The 20,271-nt window shown below is 53.0% G+C and overlaps 1 protein-coding gene across 3 annotated transcripts; it reads right to left on the minus strand.

Moving 5' to 3' along the window:
- Positions 1 to 1,264: 1,264 nt before the first annotated feature.
- INSRR (insulin receptor related receptor) lies at positions 1,265 to 20,249 on the minus strand. 3 transcript variants are annotated; one of them, XM_079134320.1, is made up of 23 exons: positions 19,868 to 20,249; positions 19,143 to 19,298; positions 14,939 to 15,490; positions 12,660 to 12,963; positions 12,420 to 12,562; positions 12,074 to 12,218; positions 10,526 to 10,740; positions 10,138 to 10,264; positions 7,678 to 7,916; positions 7,122 to 7,289; positions 6,826 to 7,021; positions 6,565 to 6,606; positions 6,268 to 6,488; positions 5,931 to 6,067; positions 5,683 to 5,845; positions 5,436 to 5,541; positions 4,836 to 4,888; positions 4,430 to 4,659; positions 3,508 to 3,618; positions 3,231 to 3,390; positions 2,810 to 2,939; positions 2,539 to 2,673; positions 1,265 to 2,308 (listed from the first exon to the last, which is right to left on the minus strand). In XM_079134320.1, exons 1-23 carry the CDS (start codon positions 19,935 to 19,937, stop codon positions 2,068 to 2,070), a joined length of 4,044 nt encoding a protein of 1,347 aa, XP_078990446.1. In that variant the 5' UTR covers positions 19,938 to 20,249; the 3' UTR covers positions 1,265 to 2,067. The 3 variants fall into 3 exon arrangements, with proteins under 3 accessions (XP_078990446.1, XP_078990445.1, XP_078990447.1); XM_079134319.1 differs by having other exon boundaries at positions 10,138 to 10,740; XM_079134321.1 differs by lacking the exons at positions 1,265 to 2,308; positions 2,539 to 2,673; positions 2,810 to 2,939; positions 3,231 to 3,390; positions 3,508 to 3,618 and having other exon boundaries at positions 4,542 to 4,765; positions 10,138 to 10,740.
- Positions 20,250 to 20,271: the final 22 nt, after the last annotated feature.

Consider the following 20,271-nt stretch of genomic DNA (forward strand, 5'->3'; position numbering starts at 1 on the left):
CAGTCTCTAAGTTGCTGGGATTACACTGTGCCCAGTAGGCAAGATATTTTTGGAGCCCTCTTTTCTTTAAATCCCATTCCTTTCCTGAAGCTCCTCCAGCACATCCAGGTGACCAGAACTTCCTGAGCATGCAATACCCGGCATTGGATTTTGGGGTCAAGATGGGGGAGGGCTTGACCCCATTGCAGCCTTTGGGGTGTGTGCAGGTTCAGTATGCCTGTGAGCTCTGTATGAACATGTGGATGTCAGGCCTAGGGTTTTTGTGTGGAATCTCCTTTCTTCCACTCTCCTAAAGGCCTTGGGGAGACCAGCAACAGAAAAGGGAGATGGGGGAGTACAACTTTTTCCTCCAATAGCTGCAGTTCTAGTCCCAACCATTAGGGGTCACTGTTGCTTCAGTCACCAATGCTGGGCAAGGGCAGAGGAGGGTGCTGTTCCCCCAGGTGGTCCTTGCTGACCACCCTGACTCTGTCAGGGTAGCAGGATAGCTGCTGTCATAGAGATGGTCTTACCCTGCCTGACTGCTCTCTAGTTGCAGGACAACTGCTGTCACAAGCAAGGGTGCTCAGTACTAGTGGCATTTCATGGTAACTTGAGCAAGGTAGCCCCAAAGACAGATGCAGGAAACTAAAAAGCCTGAGGGACAGGGCACGTAGCTCAGAGGTAAAGAGTGTGCTTAATGTGTGTGAAGCCCTGGATTTCATCACTAGCACCAAAAAAAAAAAAAAAAAAAAAAAAAATGTGTCCCAAGCTGTGACCTTCCTCTCCCATTGCCACCCCTTCATCAAAGTTTGTGGTCATTCTCCTGCACCTCTTCCCCTTCAGATGCCTTGCCATTGCCATGAAAGCCTCGGACACTGACTCCCCTGCAGTGCAACTATAACATCTCTCAAACACAGCTCTATTCATGTTCTTCCCACTTAAAGTCTGTCTTGGGATTTCCTGAAAGGAAATGCCTGCCCAGTGGTCAGCATAGCAAGAGACAAAGATGGGTGTGGGGACTGGTGGGCTCTGCTGGGAGGGCAGATAGAAAGGTTCAACCACTTCTGGCCCTGAGCAGAACATAACAGCAAGTTCTCCTGGTTCACTGCCATGGCAGCCCTGCTGCTCAGGTCCTCACTGGAGGTGCTGTTTGACAGCAGCATATTTATCCTGTTTGGCTGCCTTGGGTCACCACCTCAAGTCCCAAAGGAGGAAGAGAGGAAGTTCATCCAGTGTTGACGCTGTAGAGATGGAGAGATAACTGCCCAGGACCTGGGTACAAACAGACCTCAGCATTTATTGTCCTTTTCCAGTCTTCCCATGAGAGGCAGGGGGTGGGACGGGAGGGGAGGGAGGAAGACAAGGCTCTTAAAGCCTTAATGATCCAAGACTTATAATTGAGGGGAAGACTGGTCAAAGGGGTGAATGTGCACCAAGGGATGCCTCTGGGGAAAAAGGAGGAGGAACACCAAGCCTGGGGGTGCCTGGGTGGGGCAAGGGGAGAAGAAGAGTTGGGACAGGCCCATCAAGGTCAGACTGGGAACCTGCTCACCAGTCCCTGGGTTCTCGCCATGCCCCCTGGTTTGTGGGGCAAAGGGGAGGAGGTGATGCAGTCGAAAGAAGGGCAGCGAGATGGACGTCCATCCTGAGCCTCCCAAACACGGGTGGAGAGGGCTCCAGGCCTGGCTCTGATTGCTCATTTCACTTCAAGCAAGTTGATGGCCCCAGATGCCCACAGGAGATCCAAAGCTGAGGATGGAGCTCTTCAGACTCTGCTTCCAGGGCAGATGGGCCTTCCTTTCTTGGTTGAGCAGGGCCTCTCACTCTGCGGGTGGCCTAATGATCCCTCTCGCTGTGGCCCTGCTTGCTTTCCCACAACTCCGACTGCTGAGGTTCTTTCCTGCGTGAGTCTGTTCTGACAGCACCCGCTTCTTTCTGCTCCCGCTCTCTGCCCCACTCTTGGCCATTCCCTGCCTTGAAAATAGCTGGGGGTGGGAGGTGAACATCTGGACGTCTCATGGGCACAAAGATCAGGTCCCTTCCTCTGCCCATGAGAGGCCAGTCAGTTAAGGAATGGGGAGTCCCTCAATGTACTGGACCCCCATTTTGGGGGCTGCAACCTGAGGCTCCTTTTGGAGTTAGTGGGGAGTCGGGCTCTGCATCAGTGGACAGCAGGGAGCCCAGGCCTCCCCGGCACTCTGGGCTGTAGTAGAAGGAAAGCAGGCGAAAGGAAGGCCTCAGTTCTTTCTGTATGCTGTCCAGGATGTGGGTGAAGGTCGGGCGTAGGCGTGGGTTCTGCTGCCAGCAACGGCTCATCAGCTCCTGCCTGGCAGGTGGGGGAGGCAGTGTCAGAGCATCCTGGAGTTGCAGTCACTCACTCCCCGTCTCCGACACTGGGAGGGTCACTCAGTGGAAGTACAGGGCCCGGGGGCATTATGTTTAGAAGAATGGGAGGAGAGTAAATGGGGGGCATAGCTGGCTGGGGGCCAGTGAATATAGAAGCATCAGAGGTGGTAGACCAGAATCATGGGGGTGGGGTAGGCAGGGGTGACTCACAACTGAAGGGGACAGCCCTCCAGCTCCTCTAGAACCCCGCCGTCCATGACGAATTTGAGCACTTGCTCATTGGACAGGCCCTGGTAGGGCTGTTCAGCCAGGGTCACGATCTCCCAGAGCACCACACCAAAGGACCTGGAGGACACACAGGTGGACTCGAGCTCAGCACCCTTCATGCTGCCCAGTGCAACCCAAGGGCAGGAGTGTCCCAGGCCCCTCCCCAGATGACACCTCCACATCCCCAGAGCCCTCTGGTCCCACCAAGTCCCACCAGACATCTGAGTGGGTGGTGAAGATTCCATCTTTGAGGGACTCGGGGGCCATCCAGCGCACGGGCAGCAGCCCCTTCCCACCCTTGCGGTAATAGTCTGTCTCATACACGTCCCGAGTCATCCCGAAGTCTGGAAAATGGAGGTGGAGGGGGTGTGGATGTCACACACTAGATCCTGCCCCAGGAGTTCCTCTCCCAACCTCTCTACCTCCACAGTCTAAGAGTCCTAGAATGTGAGGGCTCAAAGGATCTCAGAAGTCATCCCATCCAAAGTCTTTTGACCTTGGACCAGGAGACTGAGATCTGGGGGCTAACTTGTCAACTTGTCACAGGCTGTGGGCCAGGCCCTGTTCTCCTATGCCTAGCAAGGGGAGACTCTCTACCCTTTAGGATATCCTCATCTGCCTGGCACCCTCTGTACCCCCGATCTTGACGGTGAAGTCCTGGGACACCATGCAGTTGCGGGCTGCCAGGTCTCGGTGCACGAACTTGTTGGCGGCAAGGTAGGCCATGCCATCAGCAATCTCACCAGCCATCTGTATCATATCCTCTAGTGCTGGTCGTGGGAGCCCAGGGTTGTTCTAGGGCCAAGAGACAGTGCTGGTGAAGAGGGAACCTCGAGTCTTGTCCCCCACACTGTGCCCAAGTCTTCTCAAGCTTCCCAGCCTCTGAACACTCAGGGTTTTCCTGGTTCCCACCTCTGCTTCAGGCCGCAAAGATCGAAGATGGCTCTTGAGGTCCCCCCGGGTCATTAACTCCATGATGACCAGAGTTGGCTGCCCTTGAGACACTACTCCCAGGAGACGCACCTGGAATGAACAGACTGCTTGGTTGCAGTTCTACCCACCTTCCTTTGACCAACCTAGTCAAAACCTTGACCTGTTGTGACCACAGCCTGACCCAGACATCTACCCAGACCCTGATCCCAGTCATGACTACAACCTTAATCCTGATCTAACAGTGACCGTAACCCTAACTCACAACTCTCATAACCTTGATCATATCTGACAATTGTCACAATCATGAACTTGGCCCAACTCTGACCTTGATTCCAATCATGACCCTAATAATCTTTTGGACACCCCCAACCATGACAGTCTAGCCATAACCCTAAGATCCTTTATTTTTTGGGGGTATGTGTGTGTGTGAGGTACTGGGGATTGAACTCAGGGGTGCTCTACTACTCAGCTATGGGCCCAGTCCTTCTAATTTATTATTATTTTTTTAATTTTATTTTTGTTTTGTCTTGAGACAGGGCCTTGCTAAGTTGTCTAGGGCCTCACTAAATTGCTTAGGCTGGCTTTGAATTTGTGACCGTCAGTCTCCTGAGCTGCTGAGATTTACAGGCATGTGGCTTTTTTTTTGAGATAGGGTCTCACTAAATTGTGGAGGTTGGCCTCAAACATTCAATCCTTCTGCCTCAGCCTCCCTAGTCTCTGGGCCCGAGTTGCTGGGATTATAGGTGTGTAAAACCACATCTAGTTGCTCCCAACTAGGATCCTAACCACATCCCAACCCTGATCTTCATGATGCCCTGACCTCATCTCTAACCCTTTCTTTCCCTCTTACCACATTATTTTTACTTTAATTAGGACCCCAACAATGCCTGACCCTCCTTACCACATGGTGACACTTGAATGCCTTCATGACAGAAGCTTCCTTGAGGAATTCAATGCGTTCCCGTGGGCTGGCCAGCTCATTCACTGTCTTCAGGGCCACGGGCGTAGACTTCTCTCCAGCCCCAAGTCCTTGTGCCAGACCCTCATAGACCATCCCAAAAGAGCCTTGGCCCAGCTCCCGGATTATGGAGATCTGCTCCCTGGGCACCTCCCACTCGTCAGGGACATACACTGAGAGGAGGTGGGGGTCATGAGGCAGGTGCCTCACCTCCACCCGCTTCTCGCCTCCTCTTCTGAAGTGCTCCGGTCCCAAGGTCACCTTCTCCAAGAAAGTTTCCTGGAAGTCTGTTTCTCCTCCGCTCCTGTCTCCCTTCCCACGCCACCTGTCCACCCACCCCCAGACCTACTATCAGAGGCGCTGAAGTACTCCGGATTCACAGAGGTATACAAGGTGCCATTTCTGCAATGGGAGGCAAGGGGGTCAGGCTGGAGGAGATCTCAGGAAGGAATGAGCACTTCCAGGAAAGGCGCAAAACACTTTCAAAGCTAATTTTGGCCCAAGTTCTGGGATATGACACGTTGGGAATAGGCAGACACAGGAGTGAAGGGGTTCCTGCCCCCTCGGGACATCCTTAGGACTCAGCTAATCAATGTCCTGCCCCTACATCCCTCTTGTATTTTCTTCTAGAGGGATCGACATCAAATGTCTGGGACGCGTGCTGAGGTTTCTTGCTACGGCAGGACCAGATTCATTCCTTCTTATCTTGGGTTGAGGGTGTGGTGAATCTTCAGTGCCTGTGTGCCCATACTGAGGGTTTTCCCAGCTAAAACTGGGAAATCCCAGGCTAACCAGGATGCATTGGTCACCCTAGCTGAGAGGTATGTCTTCTCCATGTTATCTCCAGGGGAGGAGTCATTCCCCAGGGTTAGTGCTTTCTGCTGTCTGATCTACCACCCTCTGATGGCACTGACATGCTGAAGAGAAAGAGAGTGGGAACTATCATCACCTCTTCTTGCCGTAGAAGAAACCAAGGGCAGCAAGAATGATGAGCAGCATGAGCCCCACGGGGGTGACAGTGAGGAGGATGTGCAGACTCCCGGAGTCTTCCTCCTCTAATGGTCAGAGGACAGCAGAGGGTAGGGTCAAAAATTGAAAAGTCCAAGGGAAGGGAATGCTTCCCTTTAAACACTGGGAGACAGGGATAGGGAGGATTGGGGTAGAGGAAGCTGTGGTGGACACTCAAGTCTGTATACCTGGGCCAGGGATGTAGAAGGCAACACTGTCTGTCCAGGAGCCATTGCCAGCCAGCGAAGTGGCCCGAACCCTAGCAGAGTAGTTCCCAGGGGGAAGCAGGGCCAAGTGGACTCCACCAACTTTGGCATATCGGAGACGGGACACACACAGCACTGTGGCCTCCTATGGGTAGCACAGAGGAGCTGATTAGGAAGAGGGATGTAGGCACAAAACAGGGGCTGAGATGGGGGTGCCCTAGGGTACCTACCTCTCCCAAGCGACGATACTTGATTTCATACTTGAGGATGAGTCCATTGGGGTCCGGTGGCTCAAACCACCGCAAGAGAACACTGCTTTTGCTGGCTGCTTCCCAGGCCACCTTCCCTGGAATACCATCGGCCTCTCCTGCGGGAGAGGCAACCAGGCCACAAGTAGTTTATCTCTCACGTTCGAAATTAAGTTAAATTGGGCTGAACTGGAAGGTTTGGGAAGCTCTGGGATTATGGAAACTGGAAAGGGCGAGCAAAAGGAGTTTCTGGGGCAAGGAGATCAGGGACAGGGTCCTTGGGTCAGTGGTGGCGGGTAGCAGGTGAGGGTGCACCTACTGTGGGGCATAGTGCGCGCAAAGACGAAGGTGGCAGCGCTGCAGCCCACGGTGTGCGCCGCGTGGTTGCAGGCATGGATGTCGATCCGGTATTCCGTGAAGTGGCGCAAGCCGCTCAGCACAGCTCTCTCTCGGGGAACCTTGTCCTCCTGGATCTCAAAATCCGAGCTGTTGCCCCCTAGTCTGAGGGTCCCGGCGGCCCGGCGGTGTCGCACCGAGTCCCTGGAGAGGGAGTAGGTCAGCCATGTCCGGGTCTCTGGAGTCTCGCCCCTCAGTCCCCTGCCCCATTCCGGCTCACCTTTGGGGGCTCTTGTTGATGGACGTCACTTTCCAAGGGGATCTAGGGAGGCCGAGGAGGCAGGATCAGACTGGACTGGAACGCACCCCAGGGCGCTCTGCAACCGCGCACCACCTTCTCCCCCACACGGTCCCACAACTCAGGCCACGCCCACACAACAGGCCCCGCCCTCAAGTCAACTGTCTGGAAGACCCATCCCTCCCAAGGCCCCGCCCATCAGACCCCCCCCCCCCCCCCCCCCCGGCGTGCGCCTGGTCGCACTTGGGGATGGTGATGGCATTGTGTAGAAAGTTTTCAAACTTCTTCTGGAACGAGGCTTCTTGCGCCTCCAGCGAGGGCAGGACCTGGCCAGGAGGTGAGTGCTGGCAAGGGCAGCAGCCGGGTTCGGTCTCCGCCTCAAGTTCTTCATCTTCGCGGTCGAAGCGGGGGTCGTGGTTGCTGGTGGGCAGACGCAAGCCTAGCGCCGCGGCCGGGAAGACAGTAGTTAGAGAAGTGGTCTCCCCACCTCTGGCCCACCGACCCTGGCCCGGAATCCCCACCCCTGCCGGCCTGCGCACCGCGGTGGCAGTAGTCATTGAGGTAGAGATCGCCGTCCTCTGCCAGCCTCTGCCACAGTACCAGATAGTAGGTGATGTTTCCGTTGCGCTGGGTAGGTGGCTTCCAGCGCACCAGGAGGTGGGAGGAGGAGTTGGACGTGGAGATGACGTCTTGGGGCACTGTGGGTGCTGGGGATGTGAGCAGAGTACACTCAGAGGCCGCGGGTTCCACTCCCAAATAGTGTCTGGTAATGAGTCCCTTTATCTTGAGTCCATCTCCCTTCTCTCGAAGAGTAGGTGACCTTCCTTCCTAGAGTTCAGAATTCTGTCCTCCCCTTCTCCAAAGTCCCTTGAGTTTACCCAGCTTATTTACTGCACTGTTCCAACCCCACACTCCCTAGAATCCAGGTGAATGTCTCCTATTTTTTTCTAGGACTCAAGCCTCTGACCTCCCTGTCTCTAGGACCAAGGCCTCCAGTGCCCTAGCCTCTGTTTCTGGTACATTGCCCCCCACCCCTCTCCCCTTCTCATAAGATACAGGCACAGTGACTTTGGTCCTTTCCGTGCTTCAGCCTACCTGCAGGCAGGGTTCGGAGGTAGACAATGGGGCTCTGGGCTCCTTGATGGGGGCTGTCCTCAGCAGTGGTCAGTGTGATAGCCCGCACAAACACTGCATACTGCGTCCAGGGCTTGAGGGGGGCTAAGGTCACCCCTGGTTCTTGGGTGCGGCTTAGGGGTAGCTCCACATCCAGCAGGTTCCAGCTCTGAGTTCCACAGGCATCTGGACCCACATGCTCTGTGGCATTCTGGAATGGGCTAAACACCCCATCCCCAGAACTGAAGAACTGGCTCAGCCCCATCCCCATATTCTACCACACTTTTCCCTTCTGAATCACTGGAGGACTGTCATTATCATTGTTCTTCCTCTATGTGTGAGGGCACACTTGATAGACCCTGTGTATCATGTGACATCTGTTGTCAACCAAATTTGTGCTGAAATATCTCTTCACTCTTAGCAGGAAATATTGAGCTTTAGTCAAAAGGAGCATTAAAAATTTTTGCATTGTAGGCTGGGAGCGGTGGCACATGCCTACAATCTCAGTGACTTGGAAGGCTGAGTCGGGATTGTGAATTCAAGGTCAACCTCAATAACTTAGCAAGACCCTCAGCAACTTAGTGAGACCCTGTCACAAAATAAATAAAAAGGACTAGAGATATAACTCAATGGTAAAGTGCCCCAGGGTTCAATCGCCAGTACCAAAAAATTGTTTTGTATAAATAATGCTAGAAGGTGGATATGAAGTTATCCTAATCCCCCTCCCCCTCAAGTAGAACCGCAGACTATGATCACAGTTCTATAGCCTCTGGGGGGCTGGTTGCTGGGAAAGATGAGAGTGGGAGATGTCAAGGTAGATGAGGGGGAGAATCTGAGGCTTCATGCTGATGTTCATGATATGTGTTTCTTTGGAGGGAGGCAAAGGGGCGGAATTCTTGCTGAGCAAAGGATGAAACTTGGGATGTCAAAGGGAAAGTGGGTACCGGGTGTGGTGTTGCATGCCTGTAAACCCAGTGACTTTGGAGGCTGAGGCAGGAGGATCATGAGTTCAAAGCCAGCCTCAGCAACTTAGTGAGAGCTTAAGCAGTTTAGTGAGACCCTGTTTCAAAATAAAACAAAAGGGGCTGGGAGGCCTGGGGATATAGCTCAGTTGGTAGAGTGCTTGCCTAGCATGCAAAAGGCCCTGGGTTGAATCCCCAGCATCACACACACACACACAAAAAAAGTGGTTGGGGATGTGGCTCAGTGGTTAAGTGCCCTCAGGTTCAATCTCCAGTACAAAAAGGAAGAAGAAAAAAAAAAAAAAAGAGTGGGGGTGATTTAGGCCCAGCTGGAAGTGCCTGCCCTTGTTGGGATGGAAGCAGGATAGTCCAGGAGCAAGCATGTAGAGGTGCAGAATCAATGCCATGGTGAGCCAGGACCACAGTGCATGCATCTGAGGGAGAACACCAGTTATACTGCAAGGCAATAATGTTAGGGGAGCCCCTGCAGGATCCCCAAGATTCTCTGCCCTCATTGCCCAAATGTATCTGTGCAGAGCTGTGCAGCTGGGAGCTGCATGAGTCAGGGGGTTCCATTCACACTGCAGGCCCTGTCAGTGCTTCTTAAAAGTGACCCATGAACCAGCACCTTCAGCATCACTGAGTAGCTTGTTACAGTACAGACTTACAGGCTCTCCTGGGGACTAACCAAACCAGAATCTGTACTTTACATATTCTCCAGTCCCTCATGCTAGTCCCAGTCACCTACCACTGAGGAAGCCTCCCACCCTCCTTCCAAGACAGACCCTGAGAAAAAAATTAAGATCTCTCAATTTTAGTTCATAAGGGGTCTTTCTAAGCTAGGTGGTTGCATCTTTTCTACCTGGAAGAGAGTACTCCTCACTCCTGCCCGCCCAACCTGCCCTCCAAAATCCATTTCTCCTCTGTAAAGAGATCTTTTTGATTCCTAGCCATGTTTTTTTTTTTTTTTTTTTTTTTTTGGGAAGTCCTTCCTGTGTGCTAACTATGATCCCTCTTGCTAGGGTCAGTCCATTCTCTCCAAAGAAAAAAGCAACCCGTCCCTGGCCATCTCTGCACCCTCCCTTTCTCAGGCTTTAATGAAATGTTGGCAGAGCTGCTCATAAAAATGGCCAAATTAATGGGCACTCCCCAAACCACTGCTGGGGCAGGAGCATGTGGTCAGTATAGAACATTAGCATAGTGAATTGAAGTTTAATTATCCAAGCCTTCCAGCAGAAGGATCTCAGCTTTCAGAAGCCCCGACGGTCCTCTTCCTTTCACTTGGTGAGGGAAAATTGAGGCACATTGTGTTGGGGGAGCCAAACGTGGGCCCTACATTGTTGAAATGTGCCTTGGGAGTCCTAGCTTCCGGGCTCTCCATAGCCCTGAGGGGCTCCGCCCTGGGCTGCCTTTGGTCTTGGAAGAAATAGGCGTGCCCTTTCTGCCGGGCCTGGATTGTGACCCCGCGTCTGGTACTCACGACTCCTTGTAGTACACGATGAAGCTGAGCAGATCGCGGGCCTCCAGCGGTTCGTAGCGCTCCCAGCGCAGCAGGATGCGGTCGGTTTCCGTCACGTTGGATACGAAGCGCAGGGTGCGAGTCTGGCCTGGGCGCGGGGAGCGGGTGAACACCTGCTCCCAACGGGCCTGTCCTCTGCTGGAGCCCCCACCCTGCCCCAAGGCATTTACCCACAAAGGGACCTCCAAAGAGGCTGTCCCATTCAAGCGACCCCTCCCACCCGGTGGGTGTGTCTGGTGTGTTTCAAGATGGGTGGGTATCTGCATGTGTGAGCTTTCCAGTGTGTCTTGGGGTCGCTTCGCATTGTAAGCGCCCTGGCTTGCTCTGGGGATGGAGTCTTGGACCTTACAGGCAGCGCGGTCTCCGTTGGTGCGGGGATTGATCTCAGCCTTGTTTTGCCGACCTCGAGTGCCGGTCACCTCCTCCAATCGGTAGATGTGCTCCAAGCAGAGGCGCGGATTGAAGGCAAAGTAGATCTTGCCAACGGGAATGGTGAGCCCAGTGGCCACCCAGGATCCCAACTGTTGTAGGTTCTGGTTGTCCAGCACGTACAGAGTGTAGTTCCTGGGGGAGGCCAGAGGATTTTGTTCTATAGGGAGGTGGGGACTGGGGGTGGGAATGGGGGTGGCTTATGGACTTCTCCTGGAGGGGCTGTGCTGGGCACAGGGAAGAGGGTCATGGGCAGCCACTCACACCCCGAACACGGGGGTGAGGAGCTTGGGCCCACCCACTCTGCGCTACTAACCAGGAGCTAATGTCTGGCAAGTCACCCATCCTCTCTGTTGTCCTTATCAATTAAATGGGGTCAACAGCTACCCTATTTCCTTCCTGACTTCATCTCACTTTGAATACTTGCTGTATCCTGATTTGGGGGACACAAGGAGGAATGGTACTCATCCTGAGGCAGTAAGTCTCAGGTTGGGGTGTGGGCACCTCTAGGTGTAAAAGACAATGTGCCAGGAGATATGAGAAGCCACAGGAAAGCACTGACTAATGCTAATTTTTTTTTTTTTGGTGTGTGTGTTGGGGGGGCAGGTACTGGGAATGGAACCCAGAGGTGCTTTATCATTGAGCTATATCGCTAACCCCCTTTTTAAAAATTTTTTTTATTTTGAGACAGGGTCTCACTAAGTTGCTTAGGCCTCACTAAGTTGCTGAGGCTGGTCTTGAACTTGCAATCCTCCTGTCTGAGCCTTCTGCATTGCTGGGATTATAGGCTACCATGTCCCTGTTGATGCTAATTTATTTGTTTGTTTGTTTGTTTATTTATTTATTTATTATGTATTGTTATTATTTTAGTACTGGGGATTGAACCCAGAAGCACTTTACCACTGAACTACATTCCTAGTCCTTTTCATTTATTTTTTAAATTTTGAGATAGGTCTTACTAAATTGTTCAGGCTGTCCTTGAACTTGTGATCCCCCTATCTCAGATTCCTGAGTCATTGGGATTATAGGTGTACACCACTGTGATGCTGATTTAAAGCATTCTTTTTGTTTTGAAAAATCCTGGCTACATTCTGGATAGGTATTGTCTAGTAGTTGGTAGAAATGAGTTTAAAACCCAGGCAGGCATGCTATGCAGTCCAGGATCAGATGTTGACAATTATGGTCAATTTTTTTTTGGAGCTCTATGTAACTATACTGTGTTCCAGGCATTATTTTAAGTGCTTTACACATAACAATACAATAAGTAATATTCACAGCAGCACTAAGAAACAAATAGTGTTATACTAACTCCATTTTACCAGTGAAAAACAGCCAGAGAAGTTAAGTGCCTATCCAGAGTCACACAGCTAGTAAGTGGCTGAATGGGTTCCAGAGACCATCCTCTTTGCCACTGTTTGGGGAGTGTTGGGGGAAGGGGCTGGTCAGAGGCCTAATTCTGACCCCTTACCCATCCACCATGGCATCCCCCCGGATTAGCTTGAGGTTCTTCAAGAAGCCCAGGGACACTAGTGCGAAGGAGTGCTTGATTTTGAGGAAGCCAGTGATGGTCTCTACCAGCCCCAGGCTGCGCTGCAGTTCTGCCTCCAGGTTGTCTGAGGAAGAAAGATGGATGAGCAGGAGTAGAAGGGGATGGAGCCACAAGGCTGGGGGCAGGAGGGGGTCCAGGGGAAGTGGGCCCTCAGGGCTGGGACCCTGGATGAAGAAAGTGGTACTTAGCCAGGTTGTTGCAATGGGCATGGCTGAGAGGAAGGGCGTGGTCAGGAGGAGGCATGTGGCCTAGAGGAGGTACTGACAGCCCTGGCGAAGGTTGAGGATGAGGCTCCCCTCCACGTGGGTGCAGCCCACCAGATCCTGTGCCGCCTGGACTGAGTCGATGGTCTTGGTGCCTACCTTGCATTCCTTCGGGCACAGCCCCTCACACTTATGGCAGAATATGCTGGTGGGGACAATAAGATGGCAGGAGCCTTGGATCCCAGTGGGCCTCCGCAGGCCACCTCACTGCCCCAAGGTGCCTCCTTCGACCCTACCCTCACCTGCTGCCATTACGGGTGAAACCTGGAGGGCACTGGGCCAGGCAGCTGCCCTGGTGGATGCCGAAGGTGGAGGCGCGGCCAGGCACTGAGCGCAAGCTGGCACAGCGCTCGGCTGTGACGCAGCGCCAGGACTCATGCTGGTAGGTGCCTGGAGGGCAGGCTCTGTGGCAGGCACCCTGGAAGTACAGATGGCGGCAGGCTACGCAAGCACGAGGGTCTTCTGGCCGGCTGCAGCCCCCTAGACATTCCGAGTGGCAGCATGCGCCCCCCGCTGTGCAGGCCAGCCCTTGGGGGCATGGACACACTGTGGGGCAGAGAGCTGTGTTGGATGTCACCCTTTCCCCCTCAGTCCTGTCACCCTCTTCTAGCCCTGCCCCACCATGATACTATCTGTACCCTCTGATTCAGATGACATTGGTTTCCTTTAGACAGGGTCTTTTGAGGACAAGGACCATAGCTTCCTATCTGTGGTTCTCCACCTCCCACAGTGCCCAGCTGGGGGTGTCAGAACTCAGGACAGAGCAGTGACCTTGTCCATCAGGGTTGCTGCTCTCCGGCCTGCTGTCCTGTCTAGGCCTGGTGCCCACATCATCACTGGGCATGGTGCCAGGATGAGCCAGCTGGTCTTTCCTGAGCAGTGAGGCCTGGGGCAAGGTGGGCCTGGGAGTGTTTGGAGGGAGGGGTCGCTACCTGTCATTTACCCACATCCCTGCCCATTCTGCCTCCCTTGCTAGCTCCCCCACCCCCTACCCTGGGCAGGAGGTGGCCCCAGCAGCAGTGGTGGGTTTGGGGCTGGGGATACAACAATCTGAAAAGTGCACAGTGGCAGCTGGGTATCTGCCAGCTGGGTATGTGTGGGGTGGGGTCAGCCAGGGTCTGTTGACACTGTACACAAGAGGACTTGCAACAGCTGTGTTTACAGCCAACAGGGAGGGACATGGCCTCCGATACAGCAGGGATCTGGTTACTTGCTTGCCCTGATGCTGAGGCCTGGAGGTGAGAGAAACTGACCTCCATGAACTGTCTGGAAAAGACTCCTAGGTTGGGGATCTCCAATCTGCTCCCAGCCTCTGAAATGTCTTCCTTCCTTCCCCCGGAACTTTCATTTCTCCCTCATCCCTCATCTAGCATCTTCCCTCCCTTCCTTCTGTGTCCATAAATCTTCCTTTTTTTTTTTGGTACTGGGGATTGAACCCAGGGGCACTTAACCATTGAGCAGCCTCCCCAGCCTTTTTATATTTTATTTAGAGACAGGGTCTCACTGAGTTCTGAGTTACTTAGGGCCTTGCTGAGTTGCTGAGGCTGGCTTTGAACTCCCTATCCACCCGCCTTAGCCTTCCGAGCCGCTGGGATTACAGGTGTGTGCCACTGCACACAGCAGAAACCCTCCCCCCCCCCCCCCCCCCCCCAGCCCCAGCACTGGGGATTGAACCCAGGGCTGCTCTACTACCAAGCTACATCCCTAGCCCCCTTTTTTAAAAATTTTTGTTTTGAGACAGGGTCTCACTGAGTTACCCAGACTGGCCTTGAATTTGCTGTTCTCCTGCCTCAGGATTCCTAGTCATTGGTTGTGGGCCGCTGCACTTAGCATGGGACCACTTTTACTATGAACATAGAACCACTACTGTGGCCCAGACACTTCTCTAATACTCTGTAGAAGAACTCATTTCTCATAACAACCCTATGATCCCTTTACAGAAGAGGAAACTGAGGCACAGCCAGTAAGCAGTAGAGCTGAGCCTTGGACCCAGGACACTTGGCTTTGACCCAAGACTGCTTGTGCAGTTTTCTGTCCATTTGTGCATATCCCCTCCCCACTGCTCCACGCCTGCCTTGTTTGTACCTGTCCTTTACCAACTATTCCATGATTACTTGATGCCGTGGGGTTTTTTCTCACTGCAGTACTGGGAATTGAACCCGGGGCACTTTAGCACTGAGCTACATCCCCAACCCTTTTTGTATTTTTATTTCAGACAGAATCTTACAAAGTTGCCCAGGCTGCCCTCAGACTTGTGATCCTCCTTCCTCAGCCTCCTGAGTCCCTGGAATTATAGGCCTGCACCACTGTGCCTGGCTGTGATGCTGTCTTGTATCTACTACTAATGCTGCATCAACTATTTTATTCTCCTGAAACTCAGTTTCCTTTTCTGTAAAATGGGAATAACAGTAGAACCTGCCTCATAGGACAAGTGAAGATTAAAACACAGTGGCAGTAAGGTACCCACCTACCCCATCCTGACTCCCTTGGCCTCCCAGTCATATTCTGTGCCAGCACCCACCTCTCTGACAGTGACTGGAGGTCCAGCACCTGTAGTCGGTGTGCCCACTGAAGGTGGTCCTGGCACAGGGCTCGCCTGTAGCTCCCAGCACTCCTGGGCACACGTCAGCACACTCCTCTCCAAGCTTGTTGCCCACAATGTGGTTGGCACCAGGCACAGGTTGCAGCAGTCCCCAGTCGATGGTGGAGAGGTGGCAGAGCTCCTGGTTCTTCTCCACACGCACAGCCCCACGCAGCACAGCCCCCAGTGTGGGCAGCCCTACATCACGCAGATGTGGCATCTCAAAGATGACCAGTGCATAGCCCAGGAAGAGGCGGGCCCCTCGGATCACTGCTAAGTTGGGGAAGAGGTCACGCAGGCTCTCCAGGCCATAGACACGGAAGAGCAGCAGGTAGTCAGTGACCTGGGTGAGGCGAGGGAAGCTGAGGCCGCGAAAGTCCTCCCCTGTGGCCGTGAACATGAGCAGGATCTGCAAGTGACCCTCTACCACGCTGCAGTTCTCCAGCCGCCGCAGCTCCGCCACCTCTGAGCGGATGTCCAGGCTGGGGCACACTGTGGACATGCAGGGCATGCAATAGTGAGTATATCCCAGGCCAAGTACCCCATCCCGCGGGGCTACTTTGGGGTATGGGAACCACACGGGCAGGTGGACACCGAATATGAAATCAGGCTCTGCTGTGGGTGAGGGGTAGCCTCCTCCCAGGGTCTCAGAGGGCTCGCCTGCAGCTTGCACTGTCTCTACCAGATCAGCCACCATAGCCAAAAGTCAGTCCTTGATTTCCCCTTCCAAACCCACTTCCCCTTCACAGTCACTAGCAAGTTCATTCCTGCTGTTCATCCTTGACTCTTTTTTTCTTTCCTTTTGTTTTTCTTTTTATGGTACTAGAGGTTCAACCCAGGGATGCTCTACCACTGAGCCTCATCCCCAGGCATTTTTATTTTTTTATTTTGAGACAGTGTCTCACTAAATTGCTTAGACTGTCCTTGAACTTGAGATCCTCCTGCCTCAGCCTCCTGAGTCACTGGGGTTACAGGAGGTGCCACTGCATCGAGCTACCCATAACTTCTTCTTTCCCTCCCTCTACGTTCTGTGGGCTTCATATTTTACATATGTCCAGAACCTGACCATTCGTCACCACTTTCACTGTTTCTACCATCATCTTACTCTGGATTTACAGCCTCCAAAATTGCCTCCCTGCTTCTGCCCTGGCCCCTCTATGCCTCTCTACTTTAAAGTCATGGGGACCTCAAAACACAGATTTTACTCCTCCTCTGCTTGAGCCCCACCATCCATGACTCCATCTTGCTTGATGTAAAAGCCAAAGCCCTGTAGTTTAGGTCCCTGTAACCTCTCTGATTTCCTTCCTTTTCTTTCTCTTCTTCAACTACTTTGACCTTTTTGATATCCCTCAAACAAGTCAACCAAACTCCTGCCTCAGGATCTTTGTCCTTTCTGTTCCTTCTAGCTAGAACACGCTTCCACCTACATGGTTTCCTCACCTTTTCATGAGACCTTCTCTGACCATCCTCTTAAAAATCCTGACTCTACGCACCCTCCATCCCCTGTTTAATTTTTCTCTAGAGCTCTCAACACTGGTTAATATATAATCTACTTATTTATTTTGTTTATTGTAAGCTCCATAAGGGCAGTGATCTTTGTTTAAATCATTGCTGGATCCTAGTGCATGGTAGAGGGACTGGCACAAAATTGTCATTCAATAAATATTTAACAAGTGATTGAATTCTGTGACTGGGAAGCAATGAGCCCTGAGCTTCATGTACCCTGCTTTTTTCATTGGTGTGGTATTAGTTTTAAAACCCAAGGGAGGTCTACTGAGCTACATCCACAGCCCTTTGGGAAAAAAAAAAAAAAAAAAACTTTTAAAAATTTTGAGATGGAGTCTTGCTAAGTTGACCAGGCTGGCCTTGAACTTGCAATCATCCTATCTCAGCCTACCAAGTTGCTGAGATTAGAGGCATATGCTGCCATGCCCAACTCATACACCCTACTTTCTCTGCCTGGTCCCTGAATTTGCTTACTCTTGGAGGGACACCCCATGACTCCCCATCGGAGACTCACATTTCAGTTTTTTTGGCCTGACATTCTGGGTGTAGATAAGCTGATCCCCACTCCTATCTCCAGCCTCAGTCCTTGTCCTGTACACCTCAGGCCAAGCCTTCTTCTCTAACCCTCTTATTCTCAGTTATTCACTTCCCCTTCTGGCTTCCTTGCATTTAGTCCAGCAATGCTAGTCACAAACATACCTGGCGCATCACCCCAACTTTGTTGTCTACATCTCCATCACCCCCTCCAGGGAGGAGGGGGCCCATGAGTCAGTTCTGCATCCCCTATGGTGCCCAGTCCAGAGCTGGAACAACAGGGACACTTGGGACTATGGACCATAGACATCTGGATCCCACATCTACCCCTCTCTGGGGATCCAGGAGTGTCTGACTTTCTCAGACTCAAGGCCCCAGGCCTACTTCCTTTTCTGTCCCCAAGGCATTTAGGGATATTCACCTATGGGGGCTGAATACCTGGCTTCTTTTTCTCCTAAGGGGCCTTGCATGGCTCCCCCTTGCAGAAGCTGCAAGTCTGAATTCTTCAGCCCGACATTCTGGTCCAGCTGACCTGTCCAGCCTCTGCTGCCTCCCTTCCCACCTGGCGCTGCAGCACATCACACACACACCGCACTGTCCAGGCTCATTCCATGATGGTTTGTTAGTGGGGCCAGGGGCAGGTGGGGCTGGCTCCCTGGGGCTTGTTTCACACCTTCTTCTTCTCATCATTATTAATGGTCCTGAGCTTGACTCTGCCCAGCAACGCTCTCTCTCTCTCTCTCTCTCTCTCTCTCTCTCTCTCTGTGTGTGTGTGTGTGTGTGTGTGTGTGTGTGTGTGTCTGGGCTTAGGCAGCTACACACACACCAAAGGGAGGCAGAGAATGAGAAGATACTTCTAGCTCCTCCAGGAAAAGGCCAATCAGGCTCTGCCAGGCAGATGGGGGTTCTCTCAGGCGCCCACTTCCCATCATGCCCTTGCCTCTCTAGGGCTCCCCTGATGGGAGTCATTTGGAAAAACAAATCTAAGACCTTTGCAAATTAACCCCTGCCTTCCCTCAAGACACAGCTCTGTGCAGAGCTGCACTGGGAACAGAGCATCTGTGTCCCCCGACCAAACACTAACCCTATGCAGGGACATGCTTCTGTCCTGACAACTGTGTTCCCAGCTGGCATCTGCTGTGCCCTATCCTGGCACAGCAATGGAGGGGGCGAGGAAGGGCTCAGTGGGAGGGGCACTCTGGTTTGCAGGCAGAGCCTCTGTGACTAGTACCCTTTAGAGGACCCTCTACCCCAACCCATTTGTATTTCTGTAGGAATGGGAGGCTCTGCCCTGCCCCCTGGAAACCCCTAGTCTGAAGGGCAACATGAGACCCCTCAAGCAGGCACAGAGCAATGGATTCCTGAGCTCCCTCAATCTGGAGGGGAATGGTGGAATTGAGGAAGGGGGCACCACTTAATCCTTCCCCTTTTGAACCCCCCCCACCCTTTTTTCTCTCCCCATTGATCCCCCTGTGTGGCCATGAGGGCCACTTACCTACAAGGTCACTCCCCAACATCTGCTCCCTACTTGTGGAAAGTGTCTACCTGGGGGCTAACACTGAAACACTAAGGAAAGGCAGTCCTCCCCCAGAGCCAGTCCCTCTACCTACAGCAGATGGACCCTAAGAGTTGGGGACAAGGGACAGGGCTCTGGATGCAGGAGCTCAGGACCTAAGTTAAATGTTCCATTTTCTAAGCCTGTTTCCTGCCTGCGCATTCAGTTACTTAATGGTGTCTGGTTCTCAGTTACCTATCCCAGCCTTGTCCCTTCCCATTCAATGGCCCTACAAATGACCTCACACCCTCACAGACTCATTTATGGTTCTCATACTGATTTTATAGGGATCATGATTTCACAATTGGCAATGGAATAGAAGACATCTATTTCTCCCTGTTTCCAAGTCCTCACTTTATAGGGAGCTGAGAGAAAAACACCTTTATGTGGACAGCTAACTGTTCTGCCCAACGAGAAGTCCTGAGAGCTAACCCAAGTCCTCATATTGCAGTAAAGAGTAAGATGTGTTCTGGCTGGAGGCTCAGTTGTTTGACCTCCCAGCTGTCTAGGAGGGAGATGAAAGTGCAGGAGACAGTGCTGGGGACTCACCCTCTAGTGTGTCCAGGCCGAATCCCAAGGAGAGGAGAATCATAAGCCAGCATGCTCCCCAGGGCCACAGACCAGGCACTGCCATGGTCCCAGCCCTGGCTTGTGTTCTGTCTTGGCTCTCCTCCAGGTGGCTCCAGAGAGAAGGGTCTGACAGACCTTAAAGGACACCAAGACCCGGCTTCAAGAAGGAGGAGAAGGGCAAGGGCAAAGAGCTTAGGAATCCCACTCTGAGAAAAAGAAATGCGGTCACAGAAACACAGGCAGTGACGGGCTGCCGGAGACTAGGGACTCTGAGAATCCAGAGAGAGAGATGCAGACAGTGACAGGGAGAGCCTCAGAAAGGCCTCCGAAGGGAGAAAGTGTTTAAGAGCAAAAGGCAGGCCACGAGGTCGGTCAACCCCGAGGTGAGGCGGAGTGGAAGCTCAGGGAGAGCTCTCGGGGAGGCAGAGCGTCGGAGGTCCCGGTACGCGCGTGCTGCTTGACCAAGGAGAGCCTCCCCTGGTCTCCTGGGCACACTCGCTCCCAGGCGCCAGCGAGTCGCGCTCCTGCACTATCTCCCAGGGCCCGCACACCGACCGCGCCCAGCTCCGGTCCTCCCCGCCCCCAGTCGAAACCGATTGGTTTGTCGGGACCTCACAGTTCTCTCAGCCTCTCCCTCTAAGTCAAAATATTTAGCCTGACAACTGAGGGGGCACAGATCTGTTGGGGAAATAAGGTCAAATTACCAGGGGTGGGGGTGGGGGCAAGAACTGAGCTCCCCCAACCCTGCTTCGGCTGCGATGGGTCTTTTCGCATCCCCACTGCCACCTCTGCTGCAGACTTCTTCCAAGTGGAGCTGCACAGCCGGCGAGACTAACAGCGCCCGCGTTTCCTGGGGGAGAGGTGTTTCTGGATTCTACCAACAGGTGCCTTGACACCTGCGGGGTAACTCCTGACAGCCTCAACCCGGAGGAGCCTGTTTGTTGAAACCTGGCGAGAAGGTGGACAATGTCTCCTGAATATTCAAGCACCGCGTCTCTCGGAGCCTATCTCAACCTCAGAGGGCCACACTGTCCTTAGCTCCTTAGCGCGAGCGAGGCTTGAGGAGGGCGACCACCCTGTACGCCTCTGTACGCTCATTTTTACTGAA

Source organism: Sciurus vulgaris (assembly GCF_902686455.1).
Source record: "Sciurus vulgaris genome assembly, chromosome: 1".
In the NCBI taxonomy this organism is placed as follows: Eukaryota; Metazoa; Chordata; class Mammalia; order Rodentia; family Sciuridae; genus Sciurus; species Sciurus vulgaris.

What these genes read in the sequence shown, in the direction of transcription:
- INSRR (XM_079134319.1), bottom strand. Translation starts at nt 19,937, where the DNA reads ATGCGAAAAGACCCATCGCAGCCGAAGCAGGGTTGGGGGAGCTCAGTT. An exon ending in GTACTTCAGCGCCTCTGATA is followed by an intron (nt 4,660 to 4,835) that starts GTAGGTCTGGGG and finishes ACCTCCTCTCAG; the next exon opens with TGTATGTCCCTGACGAGTGG. An exon ending in GAGGGCTGTCCCCTTCAGTT is followed by an intron (nt 2,309 to 2,538) that starts GTGAGTCACCCC and finishes CCCACCTGCCAG; the next exon opens with GCAGGAGCTGATGAGCCGTT.